This window comes from Salmo salar, chromosome ssa18 (assembly GCF_905237065.1).
Source record: "Salmo salar chromosome ssa18, Ssal_v3.1, whole genome shotgun sequence".
Classification (NCBI taxonomy): domain Eukaryota; kingdom Metazoa; phylum Chordata; class Actinopteri; order Salmoniformes; family Salmonidae; genus Salmo; species Salmo salar.
The window spans coordinates 8,504,126-8,526,229 of NC_059459.1; the positions used below are offsets into that span (position 1 = coordinate 8,504,126).

Below are 22,104 nucleotides of genomic sequence, written 5' to 3' on the forward strand. Positions count from 1 at the left end.
GGAGTAGCTTACTGGACGCACGAACAACAAGGAGTTATTTGGACATAAATTATGGACTTTATCGAACAAAACAACATTTGTTGTGGACCTGGAAGTGCCTTCTGATGAAGATGATCAAAGGTAAGGGAACATTTCTAATGCAATGTTTGATTTTAGATGACTCCAAGATCTGTATAGCCTAGTGTATTTTTCTGAGCTCAGTACTCAGATTATTGCAAAGCGTGCTTTCCTCGTGAAGCTTTTTTGAAATCTTTCATAGCATTTGCATAAAGGAAATGTTCATCTATAATTCTTTGAATGACAGTTTGATTTTGTATCAATGTTTATGACAAGTATTTTTGTATATTGTGGCGCTTATTCACCGGCAGTATTTGAGGGAAAATATTTTCTGAACGTCACGCGCCGATGTAAAATGCTGTTTTTATATATAAATATGAACTTTATCGAACAAAAAATGCATGTATTGTGTAACATGATGTCCTAGGAGTGTCAGCTGATGAAGATCGTCAAAGGTTAGTGCTGCATTTAGCTGTGTTTTGGGTATTTGTGATGCATGCTAGTTGCTTTGAAAATGGCTGTGTGATTATTTTTGGCAGGGTACTCTCCTAAAATAATCTAATGTTTTGCTTTCGCTGTAAAGCCTTTTTGAAATCGGAACAACGTGGTTCGATTCAGGAGAAGTGTATCTATAAAATGGTGTAAAATAGTCATATGCTTGAGAAATTGAAGTTATAGCATTTTTGAGGTATTTGTATTTCGCGCAACGCGATTCCACTGGCTGTTGACTAGGGAGGGACGCAAACGTCCCACCTTGCCCAGGGAGGTTAAAGTAATCAAAATCTGAGTATATGGTCTCATATGCCATGCACTCAATGACTACATCACGCTTGCAACTCTACAAACTCGGTAGGTTCATTTGCCGTTTGTTTAGGGGTCATGACAAAATTGGTGAGGACCGTATAGCAGGTTTGATCGGTTCCTTATGCTATCTGTGAGGGAGATGAATAACTAGCAATATTCAGGTCAACAAAATATGATGAACATGTATAGCACACACCATTTATATTGGTGGCAATTTGTATATTTCAGCAATGCATTATGGGAAAAAACTTTACAGTTTCAGGAGAATCAGAGGGCTTAATCTAGTACAATCTACTATAGCTGTAATCCATTCGCTGGTCTATGATGAGCAGTCAAGTCCAGACAGGCCCCAGTGTTTCAGATGAGGAATGCAGCAATGGGGCCTCCACAAACACAAACAGGACCAATGCGGTTACTTTATACTCCAGAGAACTAATTAAAAGCAAGGGGATTTTTCTCTAAATCACCAAGCAAGGTGGTACACTTTTTAATCAAAACCAGGTGGGGGTTTACGTCTACTTTAGCTTTTCAGGAAGTGATGTGCCACAGAGGTGATATAAGGAGAGGTGATTCAATTTACAGAACTAATTGTGGAGTGTTCAATATAAACATCAAAAACTTTTCTTGAGGAGGACTCTCTTTGAGAAGAAGGTAGATGACATGGGAGCCACTATAAGGCTTATGAACATGAACCAATAGAACTATCACCAAAACAACAAGTATAACCACACAACATTAAATCACGCGGGTGCCATTTAGCCAATGCCTTCAGAAACTGCTCATACCTCTTGACGTATTCCACATTACAGCCTGAATTCAAAATGGATTTAATATATTTTTCTCCTCACCCATCTACACACAATACCCCATTATGACAAAATTAAAACATGTTTTTAGAAATGTTTGCAAATATATATACAAAAGTAAGTGGGCACCCCTTAATTAGTGGTTTCAGGTATTTCTGCCACACCTGTTCCTGACAGGTGCTTAAAATCGAGCACACAGCCATGCAATCTCCGTAGACAAACATTGGCAGCAGAATGGTTTTTACTGAAGAGCTCAGTGACTTTCAACATAGCTCTTTCCAACAAGTCAGTTCGTCAAATTTATGCCCTGCTAGAGCTGCCCCGGTCAAAGTGCTGTTATTGTGAAGTGGAAACGTCTAGATGCAACAATGGTTCAGCCGCGAAGTGGTAGGCCACACAAGCTCACAGAACGGACCGGAAAGTGCTGAAGCGCGTTAAAATTGTCTGTCCTCGGTTGCAATACCGAGTTCTAAACTGCCTCTGGAAACAACGTCAGCAGAATAACACTTCATCAGGAGCTTCATGAAATGGGTTTCCATGGCCAAGCAGCCGCACACAAGCCTAAGATCACCATGCGTAATGCCAAGCGTCGGGTTGGGGTGGTGTAAAGCTCGCCCCCATTGGACTGGAAATGCGGCCTCTGGAGCGATGAATCACACTTTACCATCTGGCAGTCCTACGGACGCATCTGGGTTTGGCGGTAGCCAGGAGAAGGCTTCCTGCCCCAATGCATAGTGCCAACTGTAATGTTTGGTGGAAGAGGAATAATGGTCTGGGGCTGTTTTCCATGGTTTGGGCTAGGCTCCTTAGTTCCAGTGAAGGGAAATCTTAAACAGCGTACAATGACATTCTAGACGATTCTGTGCTTCCAACTTTGTGGCAACAGTTTGGGGAAGGCCCTTTCCTGTTTCAGCATCACAATGCCCCCGTGCACTAAGCGAGGTCAATACAGAAATGGTTTGTCGAGATTGATGTGAAAGAACTTGACTGGCTTGCACAGAGCCCTGACCTCAACCCCATCGAACACCGTTGGGATGAATTGGTACGCCGACTGCGAAACAGGCCTAATTGCCCAACATCAGTGCCCGACTTCACTAAAACTCGTGGCTGAATGGAAGCAAGTTCACACAGCAATGTTCCAACATCTAGTGGAAAGCCTTCCCAGAAGAGTGGAGACTGTTATAGCAGCAAAGGTGGGGACCAACTCTATTAATGAACATGATTGTGGAATGAGATGTTCGACGAGCAAGTATTTACATACACTACATGACCAAAAGTGTCACATTTACATAAGTATTCACAACTTTGATTCAAATTTTTTAGAACTGCCTTTGGCAGTGATTACAGCTGTAATTCTTTCTGGGTAAGTCTAAGAGCTTTGCACATACAGTTGAAGTCGGAAGTTTACATACACTTAGGTTGGAGTCATTAAAACTCGTTTTTCAACCACTCCACAAATTTCTTGTTAACAGACTAGTTTTGGCAAGTCGGTTAGGACATCTACTTTGTGCATGACAAGTACATTATCCAAAAATTGTTTACAGACAAATTATTTCACTTACAATTCACTGTATCACAATTCCAGTGGGCCAGAAGTTTACATACACTAAGTTGACTGTGCCTTTAAACAACTTAGAAAATTCCAGAAAATGATGTCATGGCTTTAGAAGCTTCTGATAGGCTAATTTACATAATTTGAGTCAATTGGAGGTGTACCTGTGGATGTATTGCAAGGCCTACCTTCAAACTCAGTGCCTCTTTGCTTGACATCATGGGAAAATCAAAAGAAATCAGCCAAGACCTCAGAAAAAAAATTGTAGACCTCCACAAGTCTGGTTCATCCTTTGGAGCAATTTCCAAATGCCTGAAGGTACCACGTTCATCTGTACAAACAATAGTACGCAAGTATAAACACCATGGGACCACACAGCCGTCATACCGCTCAGGAAGGAGACGCATTCTGTCTCCTAGAGATGAACATACTTGTGTGAAAAGTGCAAAGCAATCCCAGAACAGCAGCAAAGGACCTTGGAACGATGCTGGAGGAAACAGGTACAAAAGTATCCATATCCACAGTAAAACGAGTCCTATATATAACAAAAATTGAACTGTTTGGCCATAATGACCATCGTTATGTTTGGAGGAAAAAGGGGGAGGCTTGCAAGGCAAAGAACACCATCCCAACCGTGAAGCACGGGGTTGGCAGCATCATGTTGTGGTGGTGCTTTGCTGCAGGAGGGACTGGTGTACTTCACAAAATAGATGCTATTATGAGGAAGGAAAATTATGTGGATATATTGAAACAACATCTCAAGACATCAGTCAGGAAGTTAAAGCTTGGTCGCAAATGGGTCTTCCAAATGGGCAATGACCCCAAGCATATTTCCAAAGGTGTGGCAAATTGGCTTAAGGACAACAAAGTCAAGGTATTGGAGTGGCCATCACAAAGCCCTGACCTCAATCCTATAGAAAATTTGTGGGCAGAACTGAAAAAGCATGTGCGAGCAAGGAGGCATACAAACCTGCCTCAGTTACACCAGCTCTGTCAGGATGAATGGGCCAAAATTCACCCAAACTTATTGTGGGAAGCTTGTGGAAGGCTACCCAAAACGTTTGACCCAAGTTAAACAATTTAAAGGCAATGCTACCAAATACTAATTTAGTGTATGTAAACTTCTGACCCACTGGGAATGTGATGAAAGAAATAAAACCTGAAATAAATCACTCACTTACTTATTGACTTTATTGTCCCCATGGGGAAATGTTGTTGCAGTGTCATGTACACGTTTAAAGTGGCGTTTAACTACAAAACAAAATTGACAATACAACTTTCATAACGGTTACAAACCAATAAAAAAATGTTTTAAAGACTAGCCTGCTGGCCTTACTGAGTCGATTGGAACATTATTCTACTATTATTCTGACATTTCTTTCACATTCTTAAAATAAAGTGGTGATCCTAACTGACCTAAGACAGGGAATTTTTAATAGGATTAAATGTCAGGAATTGTGAAAAACTGAGTTTAAATGTATTTGGCTAAGGTGTTTGTAGACTTCAACTGCATATACCGATTATTCTTCTAAAATTCTTCAAGCTCTGTCAAATTGGTTATTGATCATTGCTATACAACCATTTTCATGTCTTGCCATAGCTTTTCAGCAGATTTAATTAAAAACTGTAACTCGGCCACATAGGAACATTCACTGTCTACTTGGTAAGCAACTCCAGTGTAGATTTGGCCTTGTGTTTCAGGTTATTGTCCTACTGAAAGGTGAATTCATCTCCCAGTGTCTGGTAAAAAGCAGACTGAAGCAGGTTTTTCTCTAGGACTTTGACTGTGCTTAGCTCCATTCAGTTTATTTTTCCATCCTGAAAAACACCCCATTCTTTAACCATTACAAGCACACCAATGCAGGGTTCATACATATTTTGACAGATGAAATTTCAGGACTTTTCCATTACTTTTAACCACATTTCCATGACCAATCATTGGTGGCATCTCTATGTGTATTGGTATTGACACTAGTCAATGAGTGTCAAATGATGCAAAGCTTATAACAGTTTGATTAAAATAATAAACACTTATAAATTAATTGTGGACAAGAAAACCTTAACAGATACAACAGGAAAAACTGGAGAGAAAAAAAAGTACATAACAAGTGCTTTCTTTTTATGGTCTGACAGTTGGAGTTAAAAACACACGCAAACCTGAAGAAGTTGTTTCACATTTAAACTTAACTTACTATTCACATTTTTGACTGTCCTGGATAGTGCAGGAGATATTTTCACACGCACAAACGCTGATGACACAGCATGGGGTAGGGTTATGAAAAACCTCATGCTCCTGGAACTCTCACACACACACACACACACACACACACACACACACACACCTGAACAATTTGTTTGTTTGACATTGAAACTAAGGAGCTAAAATGGAACACACACACACAATGCTGAGGACACAGCAGGGATAGGACAACCCTCATGCCCCTGGAAAACACACACGCATACAACTTTCAGTCTGATAAACTGGACACACACATTCCATAAGTGCTTTTTTCTTCTTGAATGTCCAGAGATAAACTGAACAGTATTTTGCCAGCTTAGTTCTTCATTGCTACAAGTTTCTCTGTTTTTCAATCTCCAGCAGAGATGTCTTCTCTTTTGCAGTGCGTCAGAAACGGATGGATTTTGCGATGCAAGTCAGCTTGCTTGTAGCATTTGCCTTCTCTGCATATTCCTCAACTGATTTTTCAAGAGCACTGATATCAGCTCCCAACCTGGCCCTCTTCTTGAAGTCGTCCAGCTCATCAATGATACCCTTTCTCTTCAGGTCGATGACTTGTCTCTCCTTCAGTCTTTTCTGCTCATCCAAGCACCCATGATACCTCAGCCTTGCTCCTGCGGCTGACATCAACAGCTCTTTGGTGATCTGTAGATTACTTTGTCTGTTTACAGAAACGTACTCTGTGTACAGAAAATGTCCAAATCAAAAGAGACATGGCATAAACAGTTGAAACAAACAAACAACTCATGAAAACGACAGCTTACCTGTAATTTGGTTACACCCCCAACGTCTCTGACGTGATCAACAATGAGCCTCAGAGCCACTCCTTCTGATTCTCTACCACAACCTCCTTATTGATTGAGAGTCACCTCTTCACACTAGCCTGTCCATGAGACAGGACAAGCTGCATCTGAACAACATCCCACAGCCTGGAGAAGGCATCTTTTAACCCCTGGTCTCCTACAGCAGTGTCCACCCAGTTTGTCTTGGGGTCAAACTCTCTGAAGCTGGCTTGGAGTGCAGCAGCATCACAAAACTCTCTGAACTCTCTCAGAACATCGTCACACACGAACTCCTCCACATGTTTGGCAGTAACGAGTGTAAGCAGTATTCTCTTTATCTGTGGTACGCACAGCTGTTTGGATATTGCCATCCGTCTTGGCTCAAACCACTGCATGCTTCTCACCATATGGTGGTGCACTGGAGCCTTCTTCATTACCTTCTCCAGCAGTGTGATCAGGAGCCTCTTGCAGTCCATCTTGAGCTCCAGCACATGCCTCTCTGTAATCTTTCTGGAAGATTTCAGTTGATTGAGGGTTGTTTCTGGTGCAAATCCAGTGTTAATCATTGAACTGTCCTTGCGCTGACTGTTGTCCTCAAATGGAACTTGGAGGAGCTTCAGTGTTGAGGTGGCTTCTTTCAGGGTGTTTTCCTTCACAACCGTTCCATGAGCTGTGAGCTAATGAATATTGTTCTTTAGTTTAAGCTCGGATAGGAAACTTGGATTCTAGATTGTTAAAATGTATAGGTTTCATTCCATTAATGTACACATAAAACAGCCCAAATAAATCACAATGTGACGATTGTTTGATTAATACGTTATTTTAGTAAACAGCACTAGGAATGATCCTTTCTGTCCCATGTATTTTGAAGACAAAGCAGCATAAATACTGTATCAATCGTATCACACGCATACAAAATGTGGTCAACTTGTCAATAATTATCCATATTTCTTTACCTTTCATCATTTTTAACATGTCCTCACTCAGGAAGGGCAGTATGGGTTTGTCCGTTTGGTACATGGTGAGGAAAAGGGTGATTTGTCTGGCTACGCCATTGAAGATGTCCACTTTCACAGGGAAAGCAGCACAGCTGTCATTCACTAAGTCAAAAGACTTGTACTTTGGATCGGGTAGTTCTCCTTTTCTCACCATCTCCACGTACTGTTTCCCGTGAGGCCAGAGCAGCAGTCTGCGGCCTGAAACGTTTACATTTTCTATCCAGTGCTCGCAGAACCGAAGCATGCTAGTGCTACAACCTGTGGCTCCTTCAAAGTCTACGTTACGTGCAGGGAAATCGTGAAAAAGACTTGTGTGTGTGTGTGTTCTACATCTCAGTCAGCGGCTTTGCATCCATCCCGGAATGCGTTACGCAGGATGTACAATACACAGGACCCAATGTTGATCCGTGATTTGTTGACATCTCTCAACATGTTCTTCTGTAGTATGTTGAACACCTTCCAGTTGACATTGGGACTGCCAAGTGAAAGTTACAGCAAGTTCTTAACTCCGATCTCATTTTGCTAAGTATATCAACAGCAGAGGAATGTCCCATGAATTCGGACCCAATGCATTTCGTTTTCACCTCTTCACATGACTTTTAAGAATAGTGGGAGTTCGCCACTTTCAGGGCCCACCATACGTTTGGCTGCTAGCACTTCATTCTTGTTTACCACGATCGATATTTGCTTGGTAGCAGAGGTGGTGGTGGATACGGTAGCTGATCCTGCTGCTAACTCCGGGTTGAAGAAGCTAGTGATGGGGGTCAGTGACGAGTTCGTCATCTTGCGCGCAACAGCATTGAGGTGTTTCTCCTCCCCCCCTCCATGTGGCTAGTTACCGCTGCCTTCCCCATGTTCGAAATGTACAAATCTTTACTGCACGTTGCATTTTGCATGTGCTGGGTTTTGAACTTTCGCCAGTCACAACTCTTACTTTGGCATGTGTAGCCAAGCATTGTTGAAGGAACATTTATTTACCCGGCCTGGCTAGCTAGTTGGTTTGTTAGCAAGCTAGAACTATCTACGAAGACCAGCTAGACCAACATACACGAGCGTGAGACGGGGGAAACGCGCAACCAAAAATCGCGCCAGAGCATTGATCATTGTGTTTCATTCTGATCATGTATATTTTCACTTTATTGATAAAATATTTAAAAGTGTGCCTTAATGAACTACATGAACATAAATGATTCAAATAACTCCCATTACTTTTCTAAAACTTTTGTGATATTATTTTCCAAAACATATCAAGGACTGGAAAACAAGATTTTCAAATTCCATAACTTTTCCATGACCATACGAACCCTGCCATAACATGACGCAGCCACCACGATGTTTGAAAATATGAAGTGTGGTGCTCAGTAATGTCTTGCATTGAATTTGTCCCAAACACAACACATTGTATTCAGTACAAAACATTAATTGCATTGCCACACTTGTTGCAATATGACTTTATTGCAAACAGGATGCATGTTCTGGAATATTTTTTAAATTCTGTACAGGCTTCCTTCTTTTCACTCGGTCAATTAGGTTAGTACTTGGAGTAACTACAATGTTGTTGATTCATCCTCAGTTTTCTCCTATTACAGCCATTAAACTCAGTCACCATTGGCCTCATGGTGAAATCCCTGAGCGGTTTCCTTCCTCTTCAGCAACTGATTTAGGAAGGACACCTGTGTCTTTGTAGTGACTGAGTGTATTGATACACCAACCAAAGTGTAATTAATAACTTCACCATGCTCAAAGGGATATTCAATGTCTGCTTTTATTTTTTTTACCCATCTAACAATAGGTGCCCTTCTTTGCAAGACATTGTAAAACCTCCCTGGTCTTTGTGGTTGAAATTCACTGCTCGACTGAGGGACCTTACAGATAATTGTATGTGTGGGGTACAGACACGAGGTAGTCATTCAAAAATCATATTAACCACTATTATTGCAGACAGAGTGAGTCCATCCAACGTTTATGAGACTTGTTAAGCAAATGTTTTACTCCTGAACTTATTTAGACTTGCCATAACAAAGGGGTTGAATACTTATTGACTTAAGACATTGCAGCTTTTCATTTTTTCTTAATTTGTAAAAAATAAACAATTCTACTTTAACATTATGGGGTACTGTGTGTAGGCCAGTGACCCAAAAAATTATATATATATTATAATAAATGTTTAATTCAGGCAGTAACAAAATGTAGAAAAAGTCTAGGGGTGTGAATACTTTCTGAAGGCACTGTATACAGTGCCTTTGGAAAGTATTGAGACCCGTTGACTTTTTCTAAATTTGTTTACGCTATAGCCTTATTCTAAAATGGATTAAATAAATAAAAAAATCCTCAGCAATCTACACACAACACTGCATAACACAGAGAAAACAGGTTTTTAGACATAAAAAACAGAAATATATTATTTACATAAGTGTGAGCGTGTGAGTCCTTAAAGAGATGGGTGGGGCTAAGGCTTAAGAGGGTGTGAACGATGCTGAATGGGTGTAGACAAAGAAGAGCTCTCCAGTAGGTACACCAAAACATTCAAGGGCCATTTTCTCAAAAGTGGGGTTACAAGTTTATAAACTTTCAAAGCAGAATTACTTTCCCATTATTCCTTAACTGCATTGTATGATATACAATTTTCTTATCTCTGAATCTCTACTTTCATCCAATGTAAAAAAAAATAAACATTTCAAATTTTGCTACATAAGACCGAATCGAGGATGTAGGTCACATAGTTGGGCGGTTGCGATTGGGTTATTAGCAATTGCGGGCGGGTGAACAAACAGCTGACCCACGCACCACTAGAAGATGCATACCTATTAGGGCTGGGAATTTCCAGGCACCTCACGATACAATATAATCACAATACTTAGGTGCTGATATATATGATGTCCTATGTTTTCAGGATATAGAGAAGAAACTGGTGCAAAAGGAGACAGAAACATGAACCATCAGAGACCAAAAATGATATGATACATGTTAGATGTTATAAAATATCAGCTTCTACAGTGCAACAGGAACATATTCAGACCCCTTCACTTTTTCCACGTTTAGTTACTTTAGCTTTTTCCCCTCATCAAGCTACACACAATACCCCATAACAACAAAGCAAAAACATGTTTCTAGACATTTTTGCAAATTTATAAAATAAAAAAAACTGAAATATCACATTTACTTAAGTATTCAGACCCTTTACTCAGTACTTTGTTGAAGCACCTTTGGCAGCGATTACAGCCTCAAGTCTTCGAGGGTATGACGCTAAATGCTTGGCACACATGTATTTGGGGAGTTTATCACATTCTTCTCTGCAGATCCTCTCAATCTCTGTCAGAATGGATGGGGAGCGTCGCTGCACAGCTATTTTCAGGTCTCTCCAGATATGTTAGATCGGGTTCAAGTCCGGGTTCTGGCTGGGACACTCAAGGACATTCAGAGACTTGTCCTGAAGCCACACCTGCGTTATCTTGGCTGTGTGCTTAGGATAGTGGTCCTGTTGGAAGGTGAACCTTCGCCCCAGTCTGAGGTCCTGAGCACTCTGGAGCAGGTTTATCAAGGATCTCTGTACTTTGCTCCGTTCATCTATCCCTCGATCCTGACTAGTCTCCCAGTCCCTGCCACTGAAAAACATCCAAGGCATGATGCTCCCACCACCATGCTTCACCGTAGGGATGGTATTGGCCAAGTGATGAGCAGTGTCTGGTTTCCTCTACATGTGACGCTTGGCATTCAGGCCAAAGAGTTCAATCTTGGTTTCATCAGACCAGAGAATCTTGTTTCTCATGGTCAGAGTCCTTTAGGTGCCTTTTGGCAAACTCCAAGTAGGCTGTCATGTGCCTTTTACTGAGGAGTGTACATACTTCCATCTGGCCACTCTACCATAAAGGCTTGATTGGTGGAGTGCAGCAGAAATGGTTGTCCATCAGATTCTTGGTCACCTCCCTGACGAAGGCCCTTCTCCCCCTGACCGAGCGGCCAGCTCTAGGATGAGTCTTGGTAGTTCCAAACTTCTTCCATTTAGGAATTACGGAGGCCACTGTGTTTTTTGGGACCCTCAATAATGCAGAAATGTTTTGGTACCCTTCCCCAGATCTGTGCCTCGACACAATCCTGTCTCGGAGGTCTAAGGACAATTCCTTTACCTGATGGCTTGGTTTTTGCTCCGACATGCACTGTCAACTGTGGGACCTTATATAGACAGGTGTGTGCCTTTGCAAATCATGTCCAAACAATTGAATTTACCACAGGTGGACACTAATCAAGTTGATCAGGATGCACCGGAGCTCAATTTGAGTCTCATAGCAAAGGGTATGAATACTTATGTAAATAAAAAGGTATTTCTTATTTTTTTACACATTTGCAAAAATATCTAAAAACATGTTTTTGCTTTGTCATTATGGGGTATTGTGTGTAGATTGATGAGGGAAACAAATTATTTAATACATTTTAGAAAATAAGGCTGTAACGTAACAAAATGTGGAAAAAGGGAAGGAGTATGAATACTTTCCGAATGTACTGTATGTTATTTTGAGAATAAACACATCACTATATTATTATCGTGGCAAAACATGTCAGCTGTATCAAAATTTGCCCTCATTTGCAAGATGTCATTTTTAAGTCTTTATTAAATACTACACAGAGTGCACCAGTTTCACTAAATTAGATTATCCTCAAGATTAGCTCATACAAAATCAGACAATCTCCTGCCATGGCCTGGTGTGCTTTGGCAGCATAACGAAGACACGCACGCACACACAATCTTAAATGAATCTGTCTGGGGAATATTTTCCTGAATCTGTGGAGTGATGATTGGCCTTGTCCTATTTTAACTGGCAGGGATTGCAATGCACTCTAAACCCAGATGCTTGTAAGGACAAGATTCCGGACACACATTGCAGCGCAAAAAGGCCTGTCACCATTCTAGGGACCGCAGGACAACTCTGTCACTCACCCAAAACCATAGGCTTCTGAACTTCTGTCCTGATGCAACTCAAGCTGCATGTTTTCACTCCGTCTCATTGGCCTTTATTAACATAGGCTTTTCCACTCACAGCCTGTCAGAGCTCAGTTTCTCCGCTTCACAGCGCAGTATGGTTTTTGACTGACAGACGTTATAAACTTCAGCACCGCACATGACAAGATGCCCCTATCCCTCCCACTAATTGGGTTACTTTTGCACATTTGTTGTTGACAGAGAGGGAAATGCTGTAAATTGAGAGGAGTCAATGGGTTCTGAAAGATGAGATGTTGAGGATTATAATAAATACCGCTGACGTTATACAAGCAAAACCCCAAATGGGGTCCAAATGTGCATTTCATATTTCCAAACTTATGTCATTTACAGTATCAACGTTCATGATCATTATGTTTGATTCACAGTTACAAGGATAAAATGCGTTATAATCAAATCATTTTATTGGTCACATACACATATTTAGCAGATGTTATTGCAGGTGTAGCGAAATGCTTGTGTTCTTATCTCCAACAGTGCAGTAGTATCTAACAATTCACAACAACACATCTAATAGTAAAATAACGGAATTAGGAAATAAATAAATATTAGGACGAGCAATGTCAGAGTGGCATTGACTAAAATACAGTAGAATACAGTATATACATATGAAATGAGTAAAGCAGTATGTAAACATTATTAAAGTGACTAGTTATTCCATGTCTATGTATATAGGGCAGCAGCCTCTAAGGTGCAGGGTTGAGTAACCGGGTGCCGCCTAGTGATGGCTATTTAAAAGTCTGATGGCCTTGAGATAGAAGCTGTTTTTCAGACTGGCTGCATCACCGCTTGGTATGGCAACTGCATGGCGCTACAGAGGGTAATGCGCAGTGGTGTAAAGTACTTAAGTAAAAATACTTTAAAGTACTACCTTAAGTAGTTTTTTGTTGTTGGTGTCTATAGTTCACTATTTTTTGGCAACTTTACCTTTTATTTCACTACATTCCTAAAGAAAATTATGTACTTTTTACTACATACATATTCCCTGACACCCAAAAGTACTTGTTACATTTTGAATGCTTAGCAACACAGGAAAATGGTCCAATTCACACACTTGTAAAGAGAACATCCCTGTTCATCCCTACTACCTGATCTGGCGGATTCACTAAACATATGTCTGAGTGTGCCCCGGCTATCTGTAAATTAAAAAAACATGAAAATCGTGCCGTCTGGTTTGCTTAATATAAGGACATTTAAATGATTGATACTTTTACTTTTGATACTTAAGTACATTGATACTTAAGTACATTTTATCAATTACATTTACTTTTGATACTTAAGTATATTTAAAAACCAAATACTTTTACTCAAGTACTATTTTACTGGGTGACTTTCACTTTTACTTGAGTCATTTTCTATTAACGCATCTTTACTTTTACTCAAGTATGACAATTGGGTACTTCTTCAAATCAAATCAAAGTTTATTTGTCATGTGTGCTGAATACAACAGGTGTAAACCTTACAGTGAATTGCTTACTTACAGGCTCTAACCAATAGTGCAAAAAAGGTATTAGGTGAACAATAGGTAGGTAAAGAAATAAAACAACAGTAAAAAGACAGGCTATATACAGTAGCGAGGCTATAAAAGTAGCGAGGCTACATACAGACACCAGTTAGTCAGGCTGATTGAGGTAGTATGTACATGTAGATATGGTTAAAGTGATAATGCATATATGATGAACAGAGAGTAGCAGTAGCGTAAAAGAGGGGTTGGCGGGTGGGACACAATGCAGATAGCCCGGTTAGCCAATGTGCGGGAGCACTGGTTGGTCGGCCCAATTGAGGTAGGGGGGGCACACAATGCAAATAGTCCGGGTAGCCATTTGATTACCTGTTTAGGAGTCTTATGGCTTGGGGGTAAAAACTGTTGAGAAGACTTTTTGTCCTAGACTTGGCACGCCGGTACCGCTCTACATGCGGTAGTAGAGAGAACAGTCTATGACTGGGGTGGCTGGGGTCTTTGACAATTTTTAGGGCCTTCCTCTAACACCACCTGGTGTAGAGGTCCTGGATGGCAGGCAGCTTAGCCCCAGTGATGTACTGGGCCATACGCACTACCCTCTGTAGTGCCTTGCGATCAACCACCCACTCCACGGTTTTGACTGTGTTGAGATCCAGGTTGTTGTGATTGCACCAGACAGTCAACCTGCCATCCAGGACCTCTATACCAGGCGGTGTCGGTTGAAAGCCCTAAAAATTGTCAAAGACTCCAGCCACCCATATCATAGATTGTTCCGTCTGCTACCGCACGGCAAGGGGTACTGATACACCAAGTCTGGAACCAACAGGACCCTGAACAGCTTCTAAGACTGCTAAATAGTTAGTTAATTAGTTAACCAATAGTTACCTGGATGTTCTGCATTGACCCTTTTAACTCATCACATACGCTGCTCCTGTTTATAATATATCATGTTGATCACTCATTGGGTATTTATTCCTCGTGTTATGTTTGTAAAAATTATTTTTATTTTCTTCTCTTCTCGCCACGGGGCCCGTAAGTAAGGATTTCCACAGCTAGCTGAAACCTTCGCTTGAAAAAAGTCGCAATAGTACTGTTTGTCCATTTTGAGATACTATAGCCATAACCAAAGAACTCTGTCATTCATTTTGACGTTTTTGCCAACGCAATCTTAGTCGCACAATTTTACATCTAACTACTATAAGATGTTTGGTCAATGAAAAAATGTGCATGCAAACGAGTTGTCTCTCGTTGAATGACAACAAAGACTTTAATGAAGAATCACTACTGTTGGCCAATCACCGACGAAGGGGAGTAGACGTCGGATCCGAACTTCAGCTTGCCTCCAGAAAATTTTTTGTGTGCCCGAACGTCACCGATGTCCAAAACATCAAAACGTAGTCAAAATATATGCACGAACTCTACCAAACTGTTTTAGCTGGGAAGAAAGCATACACCTTTAGTCTACACCTGTTGTTTACGAAGCATGTGACAAACAACATTTTATTTGGATAAAGTTCCAGGGACACACAGTTGTTCAAGGGAGAAGGAAGACACACACAAACACTTTGGCTACTTCACGGACCATGCTTCAAATAGATCGTAACACTAGCCTCGGTTTCCCATCTCAATGTCCTTGTGCTTGCACATGGCTGCAAGTGTGGGTGTGTGCACAGTACACACCACACAGCCAATGTGGTCATGGATGGGTGTTGGAGGAAGTGAAGGCCTGGTAGTCTAGGTCCTCATGCGGACACAACATTAAGGCAACAACAACGCATGAAGTCAGTGGAGCGGACACCCAAGAAGAGGTAACAATGTTCACTCTTTGGCACTTAAGTGGCTAGACGGACATGGCACCTTGCCACAAATGACATAACCGAATGGCTACAAACTAATTGAGTTGCCCAACTACGACTGGAACATAGGTTTAAGAGGATGTATGTGTAACGTATGGCTATTAGCAAAAAAGACTCACCACTGATGACTTTCGGCACACATAGGGTTCATCTTCACGGCTTCCTCGCCAACTTTCTTCCCTGAGGGGAGAAAAGAGGGAGGACATGAACAGAGCTACTGCACTGAAACATGAGCTCAGTATACACAATACTGGCAGCACATTTGTTAACGTCATACAGTATACACAAACATATAGGAATGTACCTACATTTAACAGATGAGGAGATTCAACAGAACCACACAGATGACATGGACATCATTCAATGACACACATCACACGAAAACAAAAAGACGCCACACAAAACGAGAGAAGAGACTGGGCATGAGATGATGAACAAATAAAATCAACAGTGATATGAAAGATAATCCAGAAAGACAGCAGGGCCATAAACTTGATGTCTTTATTGCTTTAAAATAGCTAACACTGCATCGCCCTGTTTCCTTCTGTGTTTCCAAACCACTTGACAATGGTGCCTTTTGCGGAAAGCACCTGGCCAGCCTTGATTAGAGGCCCATTAATGAGGAAGTATTACTGTATGAAGAAACAGGTCAAGCCAGTCTGTACTGTTCAGCACAATCACACAACAGTCTCTGTTGAGAAAAAAGAAAGACTCTAGATGGTAAATGGTATAGTGCTATACGTAATATGCCGAGGCTCATGGCCAACATAATGTTACAGTTACACGAGACATGCAAAGAGTGTTGTGAGTTATTGTAACTCTGCTTACAAGCACTGCAGGGGATGGAGTATTTGAAAAAGGCAGGGAGAAAATAAAAGCATGCAAGCTGAATGCTAAAAAAAGTATAAAATAACTAGCGATTTGAGTGAACACCTACACTACCTTACAAAAGTTTGGGGTCACTTAGAAATGTCCTTGTTTTTTAAAATAAAGCACATTTTTTTGTCCAGTAAAATAACATCAAATTGATCAGAACTACAGGGTAGACATTGTTAATTTTGTAAATGACTATTGTAGCTGGAAACGGTTGACTTTTAATGAAATATCTACATAGGCGTACAGAGGCCCATTATCAGCAACCATCACTCCGGTGTTCCAATGGCACATTGTTAGCAAATCCAAGTTTATCATTTTAAAAGGCTAATTGATCATTAGAAAACCCTTTTGTAATTATGTTAGCACAGCTGAAAACTGTTGTGCTCATTGAAGAAGCAATACACCTGGCCTTCTTTAGACTAGTTGAGTATCTGGAGCATCAGCATTTGTGGGTTCGATTACAGTCTCAAAATGGCTAGAAACAAAGAACTTTCTTCTGAAACTCATCAGTATATTCTTGTTCTGAGAAATGAAGGCTATTCCATGCGAGAAATTGCCAAGAAACTGAAGAACAGCACAAACTGGCTTTAGCCAGAATAGAAAGAGTGGGAGGCCCCGGTGCACAACTGAGCAAGAGGACAAGTACATTAGAGTGTCTAGTTTGAGAAACAGATGCCTCACAAGTCCTCAATTGGCAGCTTCATTGAAAAGTACCTGCAAAACACCAGTCTCAACGTCAACAGTGAAGATGTGACTCCGGGATGCTGGCCTTCTAGGCAGAGTTGCAAAGAAAAAGCCATATCTCAGACTGGTCAAAAAAAGAAAAGATTAAGATGGGCAAAAGAACACACACTGGACAGAGGAATTCTGCCTAGAAGGCCAGCATCCCAGAGTCACCTCTTCACTGTTGAAGTTGAGACTGGTGTTTTGCGGGTACTAGAAAATGAAGCTGCCAGTGGAGGACTTGTGATGCAATAGGCTATGCAATTGCGTGAGAAAACAGTGAATGGGCTCTATTCAACGTTAATAGAGGATCCCAGAGGATCCCATCAACGTTAATAGGCTTACTATATTTATTTTCAACTTTCCTAATATTAAGCACATTGCTTCTCTTTACAACAGGAGTATTAGCCTACCTGGCTGGCAGGAAAATTAACCACAGGGAATATTAGCCTATCACTTGTGAATGATATATCATCACCAGCTTGTGTGCAGTAAGGCAATAAACGAATACCCTTTAACAATTTAAAAAGAATCCTAGTTGCACACCTCATGTATAGGCCCATAGACCTATATGTTTTGATACGGTTTGTATCACAAATAAAGTTGCCAAATAGTTTAAAGATGTTAAGCACATTAATCCGCTTTACAACGGGTGTAGAGCCTAAATGGCATACATACGCAACACGTGAGTTTCAAGTTTGGGGAAGATAATTTCAACTGTAAAAATTAACTTTTATAATAAAAGCATTACATGCATAAATCACTTTTGCGGTCACTTTTGAGAATGGGGTTTTCCCGCTAATGGAACATTTGCGCTTACTGCCATGTGCGCATTACTGCGCTTATGTGAAGAAATAGCCTAATAGTTATCAACACTTAAAGCTAAACATTCTGATCCGTTGAGTCAACCTCATTGCTTAAAAAAGTTTTGGGATGCTAGTGGTTGTATTACTTTGGGATCTATCCCATCCCACCACTGTCCCAGACAATGTTTGTAATATTTCTTTCTCGCACAGAATAGGTAAACTTTTGTACTATGGGGGATAGTAGATTGACATAGGCTAGTGCTTTTGCTGTTTGTTAGGCCTACTCATCTTGTTGGCTGATGAAAAATAAAATGTGGACAGTTCTTCCAATATCTTTAATATGTGCAAATTGGATACGGAAGCGTGCAGTTTCGTTCCGGATGTGTTGGTCTTCACTTGTAGCCTGTGAGAAAGACCCAATCACGTGACGGAGAGCCATTTGAGTGAGAGGTGATTTGGAGCATGCAGCCGGGAGAAGGGAATTATAATTATTATATTCAACCCAAGGGCACAACGGCCACAAAAGACATGGATTTTTTTTAGGGGGAATTATCAAGTGCTTGTCAAATTGTGAATGAGAGACAGATGAAGTGTGTACAGCCTGCGCAAAAAAAAAGCATGACTTTCATGAGACTTTAAAATCATCATTAGAGTTGCATCAAGCAGCCTTAGGATGTATTTAATAAATCTAAACATACAGCCCAATGTTTGTTTCACAACTAAAGTTACATAAATAACTCTAAATTAAGCATATAAGAATGCCTGTTTCTTTGTTAACCGCTCAACACAGAATAGCCGCATGTGCGCACTCCCTCAAATCGTTTGGAGAAAATATTATTTATATTTTATTCAGCTATGTTCAATTGTATTCTTCATACTATAAAATAATGCCATGGAATTCTAAGAAAATCTTGTCTGCTAAATGAACTAGTGTAGCTCACAGCCATATGGCATAGCCAGATCAGGGCCTAACATAAGAACAACTCTGAGCATGCTATTCTGTTCTTCTGAAATAGACTACATTTCTTCATATCATGTTTCTTTTGACCTGACCAAAATAAAAAATGTATTTATTGTGATAGTGAAGGCTATATTACATGGATTTATTAGACTTTTTGTTCCAAAGGTCTGCATCAGTGGCTTGTAGGCTATGCGTGGAAGCCAGAAGATACTAAATGTGTTTGTTAATTAAACGGTCAATTATCGTGAGACCGGCAGTTATTTGATTGCCAATCACCGGCTGACAAAATTTCATGACCGCCACAACCCTATATGCCACCACAGCTGTATGGTACAAACATTATGGGCAAATGCAGTATAATGCAGATTAGTATTTCAGGTCATTGATGACAAGGTGCAGTAGTCAGTCCAATGCAAAGTCACTTAATCCCTATGAGCCCGATAGCCGGATGATGAGGGCCACAGCATGGGGGAAGAAAAGGTTAAAGTGGCGGACCTAAACCGTCTGCCAGTCTTTGAAAGACAGGTGTTTGGGGTGGGCAGGGTCGGCAATGGTCTTGTACTGGAGGCGTGCAGGTCCGTCATGGAGGGAAGGTGACAGCCGATGACCTTCTCCGCAGACCGGACGATGCGCTGCAGTTTGCCCTTGCAACAGGCAGAACCAAACCAGACGGTGATAGAAGAGGCGAGGATGGACTCAATGATGGTGTAGAATCTAACCAGAATTGTCAGAAAGATTGAGTTTCCTCAGCTGGCACAGATGGTACACATCCTCTGTTGAGCCTTCTTGGTCACCACTGATGTTGTCCTCCCCCTTGAGGTTGTGAGAGATGATGGTCCCCAGGAATTTGAATGACTTGGCCGTGCTGACGGCTGAGCCATCAATCTCGAGGGACAAAGATGGTGGGGGGAATTTCCTGTAGTCAACCACCATCTCCATGGTTTTGACTGTGTTGAGTTCCAGATTGTTGCGATTGCACCAGGCGGTCAACCTCTCCATGGTACTTGGATTTTTGTCGTCAGAAATGAGTCCGACCAGGTTGGTGTCATCAGCAAACTTGAGTAGTTTGACGGATGTGTCGTTGGAGGAGCAGTCATTCGTGTAGAGTTAGGAGAGGAAGGGAGAGAGCATGCAACCCTGTGGCGCCCCAGTGTTGAGAGATGTTTTCCCATCTTAACGTGCTGTGTCCTGTTGGTCAGAAGTCGGTGATCCACCGGCAGATGGAGTCAGATACGTTCAGCTGTGCTCACAAACTTCGCCAAAGCTCACCACAGATCCTGCCAGTTATCTTTGTGGCCAGATTTTAAATTGGCTTACTTATCAATACTAGAGTTTCACAGGTGTCATTCAGTTGCTGATTTTCACCAGGACTACCTCCAGGCCACTCCAAGGTGTGGATACTGCCAACAAGTGGGTGGCCTGCAGAACCAGTTGTGCAAATGAACATACATGTCTCCAATACCAGGAACTGTTATGGTTGCATATTTCCAGACACTGAAAAACCTGGGCATTTTGGGAAATAGAAACCTTGGCATTTTGGGAAATTTGGGGAATTGTATAACCCTAATCTTTGGTACATGCTGTGAATACTGGAGATCAAGGGGTCAGTATGTGGTTTATTACCAGTCTCTGCATGGGTCTTCTTCTGCTCTAGGTTGGTAGTGATGTCGTGGACATCCACATAGGCCCGAACTAGTCTCCATAAGAAAGTAGTGTTCTGTCCAAACTGTGAAGAAAAGAGGAGTGTCATTAAACTTCACATATTGACTTTAATTTGGAGGCAGGCTTCACCAAGTAACTTCACTGCTCAGACTTGGATTCAAATAGTATTTGTTTTGCTCTTTTGGAAAAATATAGATTTCTTCTATGCAATATTCCATCTAATTATTGTCAGCATTGAGCAAATTTCAGATTTGAGCGGAAAGTTAAACGTTGTGAGAATTCCGTGCAACCTCCAGCATGTGCTTACTGTGAACACTGAGGCTGTAACTCTTTAAGTTACAGAGACTTAAAAATAATTATGAAGGGCTTGATGTTAACCTTTTGACAAGAAGGAGATCTTTTTTACTTGGTCTGTAACAACATGGGCCAAATAGGTGAGTGGAAATCGCATTGTATTATGTTGTATGATGCAAGAAACTGCTTTACAAAATAAAAGTCATTATTATTACCATAGAGAGAATCAAAGAAAAATGTAGGCTACCCTCTGCCTATTGGCTTCTTTGCATATTCAAGCCTGTCTCAAAATACAACACAGGCCCTTTAAGACATATAAAAGCTATTTACCTGACTTGCTTTTCAAAGACAGCTAGAAATGTACAAGTTGTGTGCTCTTGTAGGAAGCAGTCACTCCCCCATTGCTGACCAATAATTAGCTATATCCTAACTGGGCAAATAACTCTCTAACTAGCAAAGAATATTAATAAATGTGCATGTGGCTCTACACTTTGACCTGAAAAGCGCATCTACTCGCAACCTCGGGTGATGGAAAGACGGCTCGTAGGCTACCCGTTAATAGAATTCTACTCTGTTGCCTTCAGCAAAGTCACCGACTCAATATTGCAAAGATTAGTTTTGGTTGATGCATTTAAAAAGGGGGATGATATTATGTTGATTCACAAGTCTCACAGGGAAACGTTGATCTAAGTATAGTGTAAAATAACGGGGCAAACTAATAAATTCAGTAATGTTTCAATATTGTGCATTTCTGGCTGCGCGGGCTGGCATTTCTTCTGTGCGGCAGTCTTGGACATTGCTTCTAGGCATAGGACATCCAAACTAAAGACTAAGGACTGTTGGTTTAAGTGGCCCACCTCTGTCCTCTTATCCAGCATGGTGCGGAGGCACTCCCTCTTGTCTCCATCCGTGCCATTGTGTAGAGCGTCCACCCTCTCCAGGAGGGCTGAGAACTCGTCCAGAGGCTCGATCACTGTCACTTCCTCCTGACTCTCATCAGCCTCACTCTTCTCTTCTTCCTCAGAGTCTGTCAGAGCCGTAATGTACCTGGAACACATGGGGAAGCATTCATTAGGGCCACAGCCTAAATTCTCAGTTTCCTTGGCATGTGTTGTCATATTTAAGATAAGTGGGAGGAAGATAAACAAAGTGTGGGTGGTTAAAACTTAAAATCCCTTGTGTGGTTGCTTCAATTCTACTCTACTGGGTTATCATATAAAATGTAGCCTA

At 41.2% G+C, this 22,104-nt stretch overlaps 1 protein-coding gene across 1 annotated transcript in view; it reads right to left on the minus strand.

The window, feature by feature from the left end:
• LOC106576802 (regulator of microtubule dynamics protein 2) overlaps nucleotides 1–22,104 on the minus strand; it is a 55,894-nt gene that overhangs the window by 17,732 nt on the left and 16,058 nt on the right. The window contains exons 3-5 of the mRNA XM_014154228.2: nucleotides 21,732–21,921; nucleotides 20,542–20,644; nucleotides 15,672–15,732 (exon numbers count right to left, since the gene is read on the minus strand). Of these exons, the coding sequence (XP_014009703.1) occupies nucleotides 15,672–15,732; nucleotides 20,542–20,644; nucleotides 21,732–21,921 (354 nt within the window). The remainder of the gene's footprint in view (nucleotides 1–15,671; nucleotides 15,733–20,541; nucleotides 20,645–21,731; nucleotides 21,922–22,104) is intronic.